At 43.6% G+C, this 18,275-nt stretch overlaps 1 protein-coding gene across 5 annotated transcripts in view; it reads right to left on the bottom strand.

Moving 5' to 3' along the window:
* The window catches only part of MAP7D1 (MAP7 domain containing 1), a 108,256-nt gene that overhangs the window by 47,043 nt on the left and 42,938 nt on the right, over nucleotides 1-18,275 (bottom strand). For 3 of the 5 annotated variants that reach the window (XR_004540414.1, XM_033956034.1, XM_033956035.1), the window contains exons 3-6: nucleotides 17,208-17,279; nucleotides 9,780-9,943; nucleotides 8,678-8,792; nucleotides 1,937-2,047 (exon numbers count right to left, since the gene is read on the bottom strand). Coding sequence is in view for 4 of the 5 variants with exons in the window: in XM_033956034.1 (XP_033811925.1) it covers nucleotides 1,937-2,047; nucleotides 8,678-8,792; nucleotides 9,780-9,943; nucleotides 17,208-17,279 (462 nt within the window). In the remaining variant the exon portion in view is untranslated. The remainder of the gene's footprint in view (nucleotides 1-1,936; nucleotides 2,048-8,677; nucleotides 8,793-9,779; nucleotides 9,944-17,207; nucleotides 17,280-18,275) is intronic. The other 2 variants (XM_033956036.1, XM_033956037.1) reach the window with 1 other exon arrangement.

Genomic DNA, 18,275 nt, shown 5'->3' on the forward strand with positions numbered 1-18,275 from the left:
AGATATATCTGACGGTACCCCCATATTTTTGTGGATACAGACAAAATTACCCATGCGAGACTCCTCCTGGCAGAAAAATGATCACACAAAGCCTCCTCTCTGCAGAAAGTAGGTTAAAAACCACAGGACATGAAACATTGGGCCATAAAAAAAAAGAAAAGAAGAGACGAGTCTGCCTGTTATGCCTTGGTGAACTCTTAAGGAACAGAAATTATCTCCCACATTTCTTTACTTTCCTGTGACCTATAGCACGGACAGTCTCCCTCTCAGTCGGAGGGTCACTGGTAATCTCTCAAACCCTTAGCCAGCTCTTCCACAACCACCTCTGGGGTTAATTTTCCAGCAGAAGCATCAGGACAATTTGAACAGGCTGCCAACTCCGTTTCCAAGCAACCGAGCAACAAAATAAAGGCAGGGTCATCTAAACATGGCATCAGTTTTTGTACTGCTCCTGGTGGCTTCATAATTGTCTTGAAGGAGAAACATGGAACAGGAAAAAGGATCTCTACGAAATTCCAAATGAGGCAAACAAAAGTAGAGATGGTAGAGATGCTTCAACTGGGATCTTTATTAATTGATGATTGGAAACATCTAACTGACTCAACACGGTCAGTGTTTCAGCACCAGTACTAATCGGTTATAATGCACAATGAAAAGTGCCACTAAGCACTGGTATCATGACGTAGCTTCTCAAGAGATACCAACTCCAAAAAACATAGTTCTTCATGTACATAGTTAACAGTGCAGCCTAGTGGTTAAAATGAGAACATTTTTTGCATTGATCTGATGAAGGGAGCAGAGCTTTCAGAAATCTAGCCAAATAATAAGATCTTACCTACAATTGTCAACTGACCACCATTTGAAATTGTATCCCATCTTTCAAGTGGGACAATGACCGAGGTTTGTCCAAAACTGCAGAACATGGAACATCAAGTCAGGGAACCTCTGTATGAAGGCAATCAGGGGCAGAGTAATTCTGGGGGCTGAACAGGCTCACCTTCCCTTCAAGGGTTGCTCTTGTAGGGCTATGGCCCCAAATTTTTCACCGGAGACTATAATGTAACACGCAGCCAATTACAGGAGGCAAAATCTTCGTTCCTCAGATCCAACACTGCAACGTGCAAATCACCCATTTAAAAGTTTTAGGCTCTCTCATAGATCTTGTAAGGAAGAAAGTTCAAATGAATGCTAAAATTTCAAAGCTTTGAGGCCACATCGCCACAGCTGTTAGGCACTGATCCATCTAGGAAGCTCTGATCAGAACGCTCAAGATGACACAAAGCCAACAGCAGCCTGGCCACTTGTCTTCTGAGAGCCTTGCAGAAGCCAAAGTGAAGGAGAAGCTTAGACCATCTCCAAAGGAATCCTCTCCTCCTGTCACTGTGAGGGGAATAAAACCACCACAGGTGCTTGGATGCAGGTGCAAGCTTTGAAGCTCAACACAACACAAGGAGCAAACTTTGCACTGCATTAAGAAGAATCATGCAGAAGCCCGCAGGATTCAAGGAAGCAAAAAAAAGATAACCTGCCCCACAGCCCACATTCGAAATTAAACAGGTAAAATAAAAAGTTTATTATCAAATTAAAGTAGAACTGAAGAGGACCAAAAGAAAGGAAGGTGATCTGCCATGCAGAACAGAAGAATAATCAACGGGGGGCTGCGAGAACATTCATGCGTGATTTTAAAAAAAAGTAAATAAATCTTGCAAGGGAATCCTAGAGCCAAATCACAAGAGATCATGGCATCTCCTAAGTAAGATGTAGAGATGTCCGAGCCGTGGGAATCCCCCACAGAAGGCTGTGTGAGTCACAGCTAACCAACGCCATGTTCCCCTGTAGACTCTGCACATGGAGCTCCTGTGTCCAGCATCACATGACACCAGCAGGCTGCCCCGCCCTCCCCATCCCATTGGCTACAGGTAGGAAGAATTCTTACTTCTATTGGGAGAATTCCAGAGAGTAGCAGAGGATTTAGACAGTCTCTTGTTGATTATAGAGTCCACGTGTTTGGGAAGGTTTACGGCTGATATAGAACACCTGTTTGTACCTAAAAAGGGAGAAAATAGGGTTATTATTAGATGACTGTCTTTCATGCAGCAAAGGTTATGATTGTACTAGAGAATGACACTGTGACAGAATTTATCACCGTCTCCGTCCCCGCGGGAAACCATCCCCATGTCATTCTTTAAGGAGAGAGGGAAGAATCAAAGTACGAATGGGCCCAGCCACTGACTCTCAAGCCTTGCATTGAAAAATGCTGGTGTAGAAGGACCGAGGTTGAGATAGACACTAAAAAATGTCACGGCATGATTTCCCATGATTAGCCACGGGGACAGGGACAAATTCTGTCCCTGTGCCATTCTTTAAGGAGAGAGGGAAGAATCAGAGCCTGAATGGGTAACAACCACTGAACCTCAAGCCTTGCATTGAAGAATGCTGGGGTAGAAGGACTGAGGTTGAGAGAGACACTAAAGAATGTCACGGGATGGTTTCCTGCGGTTATCTGTGGGGATGGGAACGGTGTCATTCTCTAGATTGTACCTCTTTAGCATTCAGACACTTGTACACCAGAGAACAGAAAAGCTAAAATCACATGCCATGGGCCTTCAGAACGTATCTGAAGTGGGAGAATACAAAAGCTCGTTATGTCCTGCGGTAATGATGGTGCTTTTATGTATGTGGGACTGTATGTATGATTCAGTGTGGCGTGGAGGTGGGTGTGGCCTAGTAGTTAGAGCTGTTGCCTCAGCACACTGAGGTTGTGAGTTTGACTCTGGGCAGGTTATTTAATCCTTCCATTGTCCCAGGTTAGACTGTGAGCCTGCCAGGACAGATAGAGAAAATACTTAAGAGTACCTGATTTGGGCTTTGGCGAATCTCTTCATGAAAAAGACAGTTAATAAGTAAATAATCCCTGAAAGTCATCTTGCTTATTTGAAATGTAAAATCTGGATCTCCTCTCAACTGGCAGGCAGAAAGCTGATCCAAACTGAGCAGATACATTTAAACTAAACTAAACCTTGGCTTTGTATACCGGGTCATCACCAAATGAGGAGCTCGACTCGGTTAACAATAATTTTGAAAAGTAAAACAAATGGTAATCAAAACCAAAGAGAGAAAAAAAAAAGGACCATAAATCAAAGGATAAAAAACTAATGAGTGATTTGCAAACAAAATTGTTTTTAAAGTTTTGCGAAGAGTGTGCCTAGAAACATGAACATGGGTAGATATACATTTAGCGAGAAGAGCCTCTGGGATGATATTAGCCCAGGCATAACAGAGAAATTCTCTTTGGGAATTTCCATCTCTACATAGATGTGTGCCGTGGGTCAAGCAACTGATTGCAGTTCACTCTCTCTCCTCAAGAGATTTTCTAAAGCAGCTGTACACTTGCAAAGAAAATGTTCTGTCACGTACAGAAGCAGGCCCAGCCCTGAAAGCCTGGTATGCGTTCCTCTACGGGACAAGCCACAGCAGCTGCAGGGATCTAAAAACAGCAGAAGTCACTGGACTTTGGTTTAAAGCCCGGGAGGGAGCGCCAGAAAGGGGGACCCGGGTTCAAAACGGCTCCAGAGCAAAAGGACAAGACTTCAGATGGTCAACAGAGCTAGAACACACTGAGGAAAAAAAAAAAAAAGCCACAACCGGCTTTGAGATATTTTTCTAGCCTTAAGAACATAAGAATAGCCTTATCGAGTCAGAACCAAAGATCCATCAAGCCCAGTAGCCTGTTCTCACGGTGGCCAAAACCCAAGGAGTAGCAACATTCCATGCTATCATCAAAATAGGGCTGGTCGACTTTCAAAAACTATTCTAGGGAAGGAAATTACTCTGGAAGGACAAACAGAAGGGAAAATCTATGCTTACACAGAAAAAAAAAAAATCCATTAAACATAGAAACATAGAAATAGACGGCAGATAAGGGCCCACGGCCCATCTAGTCTGCCCACCTTAATGTCCCTCCCCTACCTTTGCCCTGTGAAGAGATCCCATGTGCCGATCCCATTTGGCCTTAAAATCAGGCACGCTGCTGGCCTCAATCACCTGTAGTGGAAGACTATTCCAGCGATCAACCACTCTTTCAGTGAAAAAGAATTTCCTGGTGTCACCTCGTAGTTTCCCGCCCCTGATTTTCAACGGATGCCCTCTTGTTGTCGTGGGACCCTTGAAAAAGAAGATATCTTCCTCCGCCTCGATGCGGCCCGTAAGATACTTGAACGTCTCGATCATGTCCCCCCTCTCTCTGCGCTCCTCGAGCGAGTATAGCTGCAATTTGTCAAGCCGTTTTTCGTATGGTAGATCCTTGAGTCCCGAGACCATCCGGGTGGCCATTCTTTGCACCGACTCCAGTCTCAGCACATCCTTGCGATAGTGCGGCCTCCAGAATTGCACACAGTACTCCAGGTGGGGCCTCACCATGGATCGATACAATGGCATAATGACTTCCGCCTTACGACTGACGAAACCCCTTCGTATGCAGCCCATGATTTGTCTTGCCTTGGACGAAGCCTGCTCCACTTGATTGGCAGACTTCATGTCCTCGCTGACGATTACCCCCAAGTCTCGTTCTGCTACCGTTTTTGCTAGGATCTCGCCATTAAGGGTATAAGACTTGCATGGATTCTGGCTGCCCAGGTGCATAACTTTGCATTTTTTGGCATTGAAGTTTAGTTGCCATGTCCTAGACCATCGCTCCAGTAGGAGTAGGTCGTGCATCATGTTGTCGGGCACACAGGGATCATTAAAGGCACATGGAAAAGGGAAATTAGGTTCCCACAAAAGGTATCTGACACCTGCCGAAGAGCAGCCGGCAAAGTTAATTTCTGAGCAAAAAATAAAATAAAATCAAACCATATGTGTGAGGAAGAGAAATATTAGATCAATATATAAATTCTGCTAAACCTTTATTTGTTCAGAGGGTGTATGGGAGAAGGGAAGATTTCACAACCTATCCGGACCAGTATGGGTTTTGTTCTTCTGGGTCTAACTGACCCAATCAGCAACAGAAAGTCACTGGTCAGAGGGCAGCTAAAAGTCTGGCTCCAATTTCTGAAGATACTGCAGTGGTTGGCATTTCAGTGATCACTTTTTGTCGGCTTCACCGTGGACTATTGTGCTCACACCTCCCTAACCGTACCCACAATGCCACTGTTCAAAGGTCGCCAATCTTACCCACCATCATGTGCTGTTCTCCTGGGATTTCTACAGCCCCTAATGCAGGACTTGGCAGAAACCGGAGCTTGATTGCAGACCAGATTCGATCAGAGGTGCCAGCATTGTCCGACACAGCTGTTAATCTGAATCACCAAGTGCTCAAAAGGGGCCTGGGCCGACCCTTTTAAGTAAACTTGGCACCAGCAAACACACTGGAAATGTTATCTAGTGAGAGATTTGCACCCAAGGCCGCTGCAAGGAGGCGAGATGCCCCTCCCCCCTATAATTCACTGTTAAGTCCCTACCCCCTCTCTCCTGAAGTCTGATCATTAAACTCATGATTATCGCATCGCATCCCCTTCCCAGATCAATCCTGCACAAGACGATCCTAGTCTCTTTTGCATGTGTTTTACATAATGAGAACAAATTTCCAAGTTCAAGTTTAATTCTATTTGATATACCGCTCACAAAGCCGAAGCAGTTTCCATATAAATTGCATACCATTATTATTAAAAAAAATAATAATAATAGGGGTAACGTATAAAGTAATTATTTAAAACACAAGGGACCAACATACATGACACAAAAGGGAAAAACCGTAAAAGGATACATCACGTAATAAAAAGAAGGGGAAAGGAACAAACCAAACGGGAATGGGGCAAAGGAGTAGAGGTGGAGATGAAAGGAAAAAAAAAAAACCCAGAGAGAGAAAAAGAGAAAGAGAGAGAGAAAGAGAAAGAGAGAAAGAGAGAGAGAGAAAGAGAAAGAGAGAGAGAAAGAGAAAGAGAAAGAGAGAAAGAAACAGAAAGAGAGAGAAAGAGAAAGAAAGAAACAGAAAGAGACAGAAAGAGAGAGAAAGAGAGAGAAAGAAAGAGAGAGAAAGAGAGACAGAAAGAGAGAGAGAAACAGAAAGAGAGAGAGAAACAGAGAGAGAAAGAGAGAGAGAAAGAAAAAGAGAGAAAGAGAGACAGAAAGAGAGAGAGAAACAGAGAGAGAGAAACAGAGAGAGAAAGAGAGAGAGAAAGAAAAAGAGAGACAGAAACAGAGAGAGAAACAGAAAGAGAAAGAGAAAGAGAGAGAGAGAGAAACAGAAAGAGAAAGAAAGAGAGAGAAAGAGATGAAAGAGAGAGGTGGAGATGAAAGGAAAAAAAAAAAACCCAGAGAGAGAAAAAGAGAAAGAGAGAGAGAAACAGAAAGAGAGAGAGAAAGAGAGAAAGAAAGAAAGAGAGAGAGAGAGAGAAAGAGAAAGAGAGAAAGAAAGAAAGAGAGAGAGAGAGAAAGAGAGAGAGAGAAACAGAAAGAGAGAGAGAAAGAGAGAAAGAAACAGAAAGAGAAAGAGAAAGAGAAAGAAAGAAACAGAAAGAGACAGAAAGAGAAAGAGAGAGAGAAACAGAAAGAGAGAGAGAAAGAGAGAAAGAAACAGAAAGAGAGAGAGAAAGAGAAAGAAAGAAACAGAAAGAGACAGAAAGAGAAAGAGAGAGAGAAACAGAAAGAGAGAGAGAAAGAGAGAAAGAAACAGAAAGAGAGAGAGAAAGAGAAAGAAAGAAACAGAAAGAGACAGAAAGAGAAAGAGAGAGAGAAACAGAAAGAGAGAGAAAGAGAGAAAGAAACAGAAAGAGAGAGAGAAAGAGAAAGAAAGAAACAGAAAGAGACAGAAAGAGAAAGAGAGAGAGAAACAGAAAGAGAGAGAAAGAGAGAAAGAAACAGAAAGAGAAAGAGAAAGAAAGAAACAGAAAGAGACAGAAAGAGAAAGAGAAAGAGAGAGAAAGAGAAAGAAAGAGAGAGAAAGAGAGAGAGAAACAGAAAGAGAGAGAGAAAGAGAGAGAGAAAGAAAGAGAGACAGAGAAAGAGAGAGAGAGAGAGAAAGAAAGAAAGAGAGAGAGAAAGAAAAAGAGAGACAGAAACAGAGAGAGAAACAGAAAGAGAAAGAGAGAGAGAGAAACAGAAAGAGAAAGAAAGAGAGAGAAACAGAAAGAGAAAGAAAGAGAGAGAAAGAGAGAAACAGAGAGAGAGAAAGAGAGAAACAGAGAGAGAGAGAGAGAGAGAGAAATAGAAAGAGAAAGAGAAAGAGAAAGGGAGAGAGAGGAGACATATTGGAGGAATAAAAAGAACATTTTCCACTTGGGGAAGATCAGAAGGATTACTAGTTTAGGTTCCGAACGCATCTTTGAAAAGGAAAGCTTTAAGACCAGATCTGAACTTCGGGAGACAGCTTTCTTGCCCGAGTCGAACGGGGAGGGCATTTCACATCATGGATGCAACAACGGCAAAAATAGTTTTTCTAGGGGATGGCAAGATGACATTGCTGTGTAGACCTAAGTACTCTGGACGTGTTACACAGTATTAGTTGACTATTGAGAAATGCGAGCGAGTGGCTCATTTGAACTTTAAAAGCGAGAAACAGAATCTTAAACATAATATGGGGTGCAACAGGGCAGCCAGAGTCACGTATCCAGGTAAATGGACCATTTCAAAATGATCCACCTTCCCTGACGGCTCCTTCCGCTTCTCTGGTGGTTGGGATCTACTATTTTGCTCAACTACAGCTCCTCTTTGCCACCTCACACAAGCTGCTACCTTAGGTATCTGTCTACCTCCAGCACCCCCTCCCTCCTCCCGAAAAACTAAGATTACCAAAGCTAATGGCGAGGGTGAGATGCACCGGGGCGGTGGTGCTCCTTCCCCACCCCCCTTCCCTCGCACCTCTAACACTCCCAGTGCAAGCAGCCTCCCTAACCCTAGGCATGGGTCCAGGAAGTGACATCAGAGGAAGAGCCAACACTGGCGTGAGCAACAGATTGGGGTGGATGCTCATGCCGGGAACGTTAAAGAGGTAAGGGGGAAGGGAATGGGCGGGAGAAAGAGCGGGGGGGGGGGGGCCAGAGAGGAGGACGGGTGGCGGCATCCCGGGGTGGACTGCTCCTCCTTACTACGCCACAAACCAAAGCCCTCACCATATGGATCAAAACGGTGACCCATCAAATGAGCGCAGGACATTTGCGCTCCGACAAAAGCGGCAGTGGATACTTTTTTTTTTTTTTTTTTGAGTGTTACAATTTGCTGACACGCCTCAGGCCCTGTCCCTCGGGAGGGGCCAGAGGAATCGTCCTGCGCACAATTGTCAGGGCGTTTTTGTCGGAACACAGTTGTCCTGAGCCCATTTGTCGGTGTACCATCAAAACAATTAGCAAAACTAAAAAGAAACAGCCTGGATGAGCTACAGATGAATACCCAGAGTAAAAGAAAAAAAAAAAAAAAAATCAACCCGAGAGGAAAATCACTGCGTCTTTTACAATCTGAGACCTCAAGAGTGCTCCCCCTCCAGTGACTAAGCCCGTACTCAGCAAGTCTGAAAGTCGGGTATTAATTTAATTTTAAGGCGAACAGGGAGACAGGGCACTGAGAATTGCATTCCGCTAGTGCTTCACGTCGCTCCTCCAGGCTGTAGTGAGAATCTCTAGCCCTGCAGAGGGCGTTAGGATGAGCTGACACTGGGCTGCATTTGCAGCAGCGGCTGACTTACCATCTTTTTGCGCCACTGTGTTCTGGTGGAGCGCTCCAGCCCAGGACCACCTCTGTTGCCGGATTTCTGCCCAGGTCTTCTTAGTCGTTCTCTGGATTGCTGATTCATATCGTTCCTGCAGACCCAGAAGGAAACAGTTACAAACAGGGGGGAAGGGGGGGTAGAGGGCTCTGAACTATGGCAGGTAAAGTATGCCCACAAGCACAAAGCCAACTCTGAACACCAGAGGCCAATGCCCAAACAAACAAACATTCTTAAATACAACTATCCCTTAATCTTAAAGGACGGAAAACAGTTCATTTCCTACAGGACAGGGGTATCCAAAATTCACCAGGGCTCAGTGGCACGGACACAAGTCTTTCTGAGCAAATAGATGGAGCTCCTGGATAGCCCTGAAACATCTTTGAGAAGTCCAACACCTCTAGGGCTTCCATTCAAATACTGCACCCTGCTTAGGATTTACAGAAAGGGTGGTAGATGCATTAAACAGTCTCCTGGAAAAGGTGGTGGAGACAGAGACTGTCTGAATTCAAGAAAGCCTGGGATAGGCACTTGGGATCTCTTAGAGAGAGGAAGAGAAAATGGTTAGTGCAGATGGGCAGACTGGATGGGCCATTTGGCCTTTATCTGCTGTCATGTTTCTATAACCATAAAGCTCTATGACCTCACAACGCAGGTGTAAAGATTCTTAGCCTATAGGAAGAGGAGATGCAAATGTTAAGAGCCTTAGCCAATAGGGAGAGGAAGAGATAGTGGATGCTGTGGATGGGCTATTTGGTCTATCTGCCGTCATGTTTCCATGTTTCTATAACTCTATGACCTCACAATGCAGGTGTAAAGAGCCTTAACCAATAGGAAGAGGAGGAGATAGTGGATGCTGCAGGTGAGCCATTTGGCCTTTATCTGCTATCATGTTTCTATGGTTCATACACATTGTTATCTATACATTACGGGCGCCCCACATCACGACCTAAGAAGAGGAGGTCTGAAATATTGACTCTTGATTTTGAATTAGAAATCCATTCCCAACAGCTTTGTCCCTTCACTTTGAAGTTCCATTCAGAGCCGGTGGAAAGGCCACCCCCGCGGACTTCTCACCTACCTTATTCTTCTCTCGTTTCTGCCTCTGCCTCTCTTCTAGGGCGGCTCGCCTTTCCTCAGCCTTCAGCCTCTGCTCTTCTAGCCGCTTCCTCCTCTCTTCCAGCTGTTTCTCCCTCAGAACTTTTGCCTTCTCTTCTTTTTCCAACCAGATGGCTTTTTTGGCAGCTTTAAGGAAAAAAAAACCCCAAACAAACATATATCAGTCATCCCAATCTACTTTCCTACCAAGTAGCCAAAATGGAAGTCTATAATCTGACTGCTAATTTCAGTATCATTCTCTTACATGCATTTTACAAATAAACCATTGTAGAAGATTAATGAAAACTTATTTAGTACATTTGGAAAATTATACTTGTATGGTTATAATTGATTATAAATTCAACAGGTAATGTGCTGGTTTTATCTTTTGTAAATCACAAAGGACCGTGAGGTATCTGTGATTCAGAAATAAAGTTTTATGTTCTGTTATCTTATATAAAAGGCGATGTGCTCAAGGATAGATGTTAAGAGGAAGGTATCTAGATCTGGTATCTCAGTCCACAGCTTACGCACATCTCCACGAACGTCAGATGCAGAGACTGGTCTCCAAAGTTGTGATTACAGCAGACGAGGGTCGTGCACCTCCCATGTCCCCACTCCAATTCCTATTCCCCTTCCCTAACACATCCGTTTTGATCCTCGGTTTCTTTTTTTCCCATATCCTGCACTTCTGGCTGTTCATCGACCAGATTCTCCCATATCCTGCACTTCTGGCTGTTCATCGACCAGACTACACTTGCAATCATTTTGTCTGGCCACCAGAGGGCTCTGTGCCACAGGCAGCAGCAGCAACAATTGCCCGTCTATATTTTAAAATAATAGGAAAGAACAGTTGTACTTAGATAAATATACATTCAAAGTTGTCTTTAGTGAATACAATAAAACAATACTACTAACTAAAATAGAATACAATCACAAGCCAAATCAAGATGGATAGATTGAATCCCAAGAAGGCCCATCATCGATTTGAAAAACTTGTTCAAACAGCCAGGTTTTAATCGCGATTTTAAACTTTTTTTTTTTTTTTTTTTTTAAAAGGTGACTCGCCATGAACCTCCAAAGACAAAAAAATTCCATAAAGAAAAAAAAAAAGCAGAACCAATCGATGATCATTGATAGATCAAAGTGAGCGTAGAGGAGTGTGAGAAATAGTTGTTGTTTGTTTTTTTATTTATTCAATTTTCTATACCGTTCTCCCAAGGGAGCTCAGAACGGTTTGCATTAATTTATTCAGGTACTCAAGCATTTTTCCCTCTCACAATCTATCTAATGTACCTGGGGCAATGGGGGGATTAAGCAACTTGCCCAGGATCACAAGGAGCAGCGTGGATTTGAACCCACAACCTTGGGATGCTGAGGCTGTAGCTTTAACCACTGCACCACTCTAGAAATCAAAATGTAGTAAAAGTGAGCCCAAGAGTAGGACAATCAAGCCATTGTGACATCACTGATGAGGTTGGCTCTTATTGGTGGAATGAGGTATTATGATGTCACAATACCAGCTCTGGTTATCGGAGGCTGAAACTCTTCACACTATTTATTTATTCAATTTTCTATACTGGTCTCCCAGGGGAGCTCAGAACAGTTTACATGAATTTATTCAGGTACTCAAGCAAATACAATTACAGATCTTGATGTATATTTTTAAAATGTTGACTAATGAAGTCCCCCTGTAGCTAGTGACAGTTGAATTGTCCATCTTAGGCGCTGCTCAGAGCTGGGTTATTAGAAAAGATGTGTTAGTCTCTACAGATGAGACTGGGGAAGGGAATCGGATTGTCTATTAAATGCGGGCCAGCTTATGAAACTCTCCATCATCTCTTTTGCTTAAGTAGAGATCAAGGTTCCGTTAAGACAGACATGGGAGAAGCCGCTGCTTGCCCTGGATCGATAGAACAAAAACAAAGTCACCACTGATTCATCAATGTACTTAGAAAAATTATTTTTTGTTTAGAACTCTGCTCAGAGACATGAAGGCTGATTACTCGGCCTCACCTACCAATCATTGCAGTGTTCAAAAAGGATTTTTTAATTTAAAGCACCTATTCATGCACTAGCTAAAAAGCTTTGCTGAAAATATCACTGTTTTCATAAATTTTATAATTATAGAAAACTTAACTTTGAATAGTGACTGGTTCCGACGTGCACGTTTCGTAGCTGCGTCAGGGAACCGACAATACAGCTGGATTTAAAGCTGGTAGTGAAGTCACATGCAATTGAAAAGCTAGGTCTCTCAGGGAAATGTTTCTTCTCAAATGTCTCATTTTTGAGACATTTGAGAAGAAACATTTCCCTGAGAGACCTAGCTTTTCAATTGCATGTGACTTCACTACCAGCTTTAAATCCAGCTGTATTGTCGGTTCCCTGACGCAGCTACGAAACGTGCACGTCGGAACCAGTCACTATTCAAAGTTAAGTTTTCTATAATTATAAAATTTATGAAAACAGTGATATTTTCAGCAAAGCTTTTTAGCTAGTGCATGAATAGGTGCTTTAAATTAAAAAATCCTTTTTGAACACTGCAATGATTGGTAGGTGAGGCCGAGTAATCAGCCTTCATGTCTCTGAGCAGAGTTCTAAACAAAAAATAATTTTTCTAAGTACATTGATGAATCAGTGGTGACTTTGTTTTTGTTCTATTGACCTCTTTAGTCACTCGATAATAATTTTGATTTGAAAGAGTTACCCCTGCATATCTTTTTTGACTTGCCCTGGATCGATGGCATGGAATGCTGCTACTATCTGAGATTCTAGAATCTTCTTACTCTTTGGGATTCTGGAATCTTGCTATTCCTTGAGATTCTATCTGGAATGCTGCTACTATCTGGGATTCTAATCTTCTTACTCTTTGGGATTCTGGAATCTTGCTATTCCTTGAGATTCTATCTAGAATGCTGCTACTATCTGGGATTCTAGAATCTTCTTACTCTTTGGGATTCTGGAATCTTGCTATTCCTTGAGATTCTATCTGGAATGCTGCTACTATCTGGGATTCTAATCTTCTTACTCTTTGGGATTCTGGAATCTTGCTATTCCTTGAAATTCTATCTGGAATGCTGCTACTATCTGGGATTCTAGAATCTTCTTACTCTTTGGGATTCTGGAATCTTGCTATTCCTTGAGATTCTATCTGGAATGCTGCTACTATCTGGGATTCTAGAATCTTCTTACTCTTTGGGATTCTGGAATCTTGCTATTCCTTGAGATTCTATCTGGAATGCTGCTACTATCTGGGATTCTAATCTTCTTACTCTTTGGGATTCTGGAATCTTGCTATTCCTTGAGATTCTATCTGGAATGCTGCTACTATCTGGGATTCTAGAATCTTCTTACTCTTTGGGATTCTGGAATCTTGCTATTCCTTGAGATTCTATCTGGAATGCTGCTACTATCTGGGATTCTAATCTTCTTACTCTTTGGGATTCTGGAATCTTGCTATTCCTTGAGATTCTATCTGGAATGCTGCTACTATCTGGGATTCTAATCTTCTTACTCTTTGGGATTCTGGAATCTTGCTATTCCTTGAGATTCTATCTAGAATGCTGCTACTATCTGGGATTCTAGAATCTTCTTACTCTTTGGGATTCTGGAATCTTGCTATTCCTTGAGATTCTATCTGGAATGCTGCTGCTACTATCTGGGATTCTAGAATCTTCTTACTCTTTGGGATTCTGGAATCTTGCTATTCCTTGAGATTCTATCTGGAATGCTGCTACTATCTGGGATTCTAATCTTCTTACTCTTTGGGATTCTGGAATCTTGCTATTCCTTGAGATTCTATCTGGAATGCTGCTACTATTTGGGGTTTGATAGGTAAATTTCTGACCCTAACGTATACACTGATAATCAAAAGGAAAACACACGGCTCACTTGACAATATATCCAACCCACAATGGAATAACATCAGAAAAGGGGTTTTTTGGATAATGAAAAAAAATTTTTAAGAAAGGTTTTTCTACACACAAGTGTCACAATTTATAAGTGGCTCAATAAAATATATGATTAATATCTTGCTCAAGCCGTTCATACAGCACCCCAGCTTATAAATAAACTAGCTCAGTCCACAGCACCTCTTATAACACATATGTTATTTCAGCTCCTTATCCTGAATTGCTGAAATGCCATATAATCATTTACGTCAAACTCCACCCCACCCTTAAATATAAACTTTGGGATCCTTGTACAAAGGCGCGCTAGCGGTTTTAGCGCGCACGTAACACGCGCTAAAATGCCCCGCGCGCTAGCCGCTACCGCCTCCTTTTAAGCAGGCGGTAATTTTTCGGCTAGCGCACACGTGCGCTAAAAATGCCAGCGCACCTTCATAAGAGGAGCCCTTTATTTCCATCTAACTAGGGTTAAAAATATTTTAATTTATTCTATTTTCGTGCCACAACAAATCTCAAAAAAGAAAGAAAAAAACGGGGAAAAATATATTTAAAAAATTTTATACATGTATGTATCAATAGAAAGAACAGCAACACTGATCTAAATAGCCACTTGCCAGTGCCAACGTTGGTGACTATTTCAATTAATACCCTACGTCCAGAGCGTTTCAGCTCCAAGCTACCCTTCATCGGGGGATAATGTAACTGTTACTGAACTTCATATTCTAACTTTCGGCACGTTCCTGCTGCAATGGTTTTGGATTTGGGTTTTGCCAGGTACTTCTGACTTGGATTGACCACCATGAAGACGAGTTACTGGGCCAGATGGACCATAAGAACATAAGAAGTTGCCTCTGCTGAGGCAGACCAGAGGTCCATCTCGCCCAGCGGTCCGCTCCCGCGGCAGCCCATCAGGCCCTTTTGCCTGAGCAGTGGTCTCTGACTAGCTTTATAACCTATCTCTACTCCTATTCCTGTAACTTACCTCTACTCCTATCCCTATAACCCATCTCTACACTTATCTATACCCCTCAATCCCTTTGTCCTCTAGGAACCTATCCAAACCTTCTTTGAAGCACTGTACTGTGCTCCTGTCTATCACAGCCTCTGGAAGCACATTCCATGTATCCACCACCCTCTGGTCTAACCCAGCATGGCTATTCTTACGTTTTGATGTGTGACAATTTGGGGTTTTTTTTTTTTGCTTATTGGTATATTGTGAACACAGCCATCTAGTACAGCGGGTCCCAACCCTGTCCTGGAGGACCACCAGGCCAGTCGGGTTTTCAATATAGCCCTAATGAATATGCATAGAGCAGATTTGCACGCCTGTCACCTCCATTATATGCAGATATCTCCCATGCATATTCATTAGGGCTAGCCTGAAAACCCGACTGGCCTGGTGGTCCTCCAGGACAGGGTTGAGAACCACTGATCTAGTACACTGGCGATCAAACTCATTACAGCAAAACAGTGTAACGAACTCCAGTGAGCGCCAAAGAGGGTTTGTTATAAAGCAGGCAATCTACAATGCTTCAGAATTGCTTTCTCTCGAGACCCTCCACTTCAGGAATCACATTTTCATTGGGGGTGGGAGGGAGGAATATAAGGCAGAATTTGTTGCTCTCTGGAATGCATCCAACTTGGTTCATAGACAACCCCGCGAAAGACAAAGGCACGCGCCGACAATTGAGTGCAAGACGGAGGCGCGCGCCGAAGAAAATTACATTTTTAGGGGCTCCGACGGGGGTTTGTTGGGGAGCCCCCCCAGTTTACTTAATAGAGATCGCGCCGGCGTTGTGGGGGGTTTGTAACCCTCCACATTTTACTGTAAACTTAACTTTTTCCCTAAAAACAGGGAAAAAGTGAAGTTTTCAGTAAAATGTGGGGGTTACAACCCCCCACACCCCCCACAACGCGGCGCAATCTCTATTAAGTAAAGTGGGGGGGTTCCCCCCACACCCCCCCTCCGTTGGAGCCGTAAAAACAGTAATTTTCTGCGGCGCGCACCTCCGCGCTGCGCTCAATTGTCTGCGTGCGCCTTTGTCCCGGCGCGCTTTTGACCTGACACCCATCCAACTAGCCTAAATTGTCTTTGTTTGGGGTCAGGAGAAGGAAGGGTGCTTCTGTGGAGAATTCACTCCTCTGATAGATTAAAAAAATATTATTATTGAAAGATTAAAGACTGGAAGGTTCTGGGTAAGAAATGATTTGCATCTCCAAAGATTGCTCATCCCTCACTGACTTCAGCACTGGCCCCTGTGACCAGAATCTTAGAAGCCCTGCCCACCAGCTTGTTAACCCTAGAATACCAGCCAACCTACCTTATGCCTTTCCTTTGAATTAAAAAAAAGCAGGTGAAATATTTATGTACTGTAGTCTGGGCTCTCTGGCTTCCAGAGCACATTAAAATATTCTTGGAGCCTGTCCAAGCAGGAGATGCCGATCCTGGGAACACGGCTCCAAGTCCTGTCGGAAAAGCAACCATTTACTGTAGGAAAGACACCCTTTCCCCCACCAAAAAAAAACAAACCACCACCTCAGTGCATTTAAAAACAACCTGCGCAGGCATTGCCTGGCTAGAAACAGACAGTGTCCAGGGTTTCCATATAGGATGTTGGATCCAAAGCCTCTCTAATTAGGGGCAATGTTAGGAAATTCTACTTTACGGAGAGGGTAGTGGATGCCTGGAATGCGCTCCCGAGAGAGGTGGTGGAGAGTAAAACTGTGACTGAGTTCAAAGAAGCGTGGGATGAACACAGAAGATTTAGAATCAGAAAATAATATTAAAGATTGAACTAGGCCAGTTACTGGGCAGACTTGCACGGTCTGTGTCTGTGTATGGCCGTTTGGTGGAGGATGGGCAGGGGAGGGCTTCAATGGCTGGGAGGGTGTAGATGGGCTGGAGTAAGTCTTAACAGAGATTTCGGCAGTTGGAACCCAAGCACAGTACCGGGTAAAGCTTTGGATTCTTGCCCAGAAATAGCTAAGAAGAAAAATTACAAAAAAAAAAAAATAAACTAAAAAAAATTTAAATTGAATCAGGTTGGGCAGACTGGATGGATCATTCGGGTCTTTATCTGCCGTCATCTACTATGTTACTATGTTACTATGACAAGACAAACACTCGGAGGAAAGTTACAGGAGCTGCCCGAACACTTTTGATAAATGAGTACTGTACCTTCTCCAGTCACTGGCAGACAGTGCCCTAAAGCCACAGTCTCACCACTGGCTAATGGTTAGCAGCGGTCCACTTTGACTAGGGTTACCAGACATCCGGATTTCCCTGTTCGAGTTTTGAAAAGCTTCCAGCTAGCAGCGATGTTGGGACCCTAACTCTGACCATCTGTATGGAAGACCAAGTCCCCTCTGTCCAAAACAGGGATACAAGATGAACAATCTAACAAGCAGAGCTCCACGTTATAAGATTATCCCGTAGTGACACACACCCCAGGCAGTCTCTTCTCTCCCCCCCTGCAATAATTAGAGAGGGACCCTCCGCTCACCTAAATATTTTGCTCTCTCTTCTCGTCGCACTTTTGCTTGCTTGTGTCTCTCTTCTGCTGCTTTTTGGGTATCTGTGTGCAAAAACAATTTTCGTTAGATATTATCTCACTTCAAGCAACAATGAAAACTGAGCCCAAGACCCTGCTTGGTAAAGGACAACTGGCAGATGAGTCCGGCTGCTTAACAACCCCAGGCCTTTACCAGTGCTGCCCGATTCAGGAAAAAAAAAATTCAATTTGATTTGATTTTCCTGCCCAATTGGGTGTTTTTTCAAACATCATGATGGGTTTATTTTATAGGTTTTTCACCCCCTTTGCCTTCTCCTAACCACACTAGCTCACGTTTGCGGTCTAACCCCAGCTCTGGCAGGATACACATTTCAAATCTGGCATATCGTAATCACAAAACAGAAAATAGAATTAGTTTTTCTACCTTTTGTTGTCTGGTCATTATTCAAATCATGTTGGTCCCAGGCTCTGGTTGTCTTCTGATAACTTGCTTGCCAGGGTCTTCTTTCTCCGTTCTAACCATCTATCTGTCATTTCTGTCCTCCCCTTCCCTCCTCCGGAGGTCTGGCATCTTTCTTTTTTTCATCTCCATCCACAGATCCATCTTTTCTTAACTACCCTTTCATCCAGCATCTCTCCCTCCTTCCCCACCACCCCACGGTCCACCATCTCTCCCTTTCTTTTCTCAACTACCCTCCTATCCAGTATCTCTATCCCCCCCTCCACACCATCCCTTGTGTCCAACTTCTCTCCCTTTCTGTTCCTTCCCTCCCTAAATCCCATGGTCCATCATCTCTCTCCCTCTCCTCTATTTTAGACCCATTATTTCTTCCCCCCCAAAGTCTGGCATATGCACATCTCTTTGAACACCCATTCCCTTCCTCCGTGTACTTCTACACCAGGGCCCCCCCTCCCCTGAAGGTCTGTCCCCCCCTTAAGGCCTGCACCTCCCCACTGAAGGCCTGTACCCCCACCCTGAAGGCCTATCCCCCCCTTGAAGGTCTGCCTGTCCTCCCTGAAGGCCTATGCCACCATCCCTGGCCTGTCCCCCCCCCCACT

This window comes from Geotrypetes seraphini, chromosome 8, assembly GCF_902459505.1.
Source record: "Geotrypetes seraphini chromosome 8, aGeoSer1.1, whole genome shotgun sequence".
In the NCBI taxonomy this organism is placed as follows: Eukaryota; Metazoa; Chordata; class Amphibia; order Gymnophiona; family Dermophiidae; genus Geotrypetes; species Geotrypetes seraphini.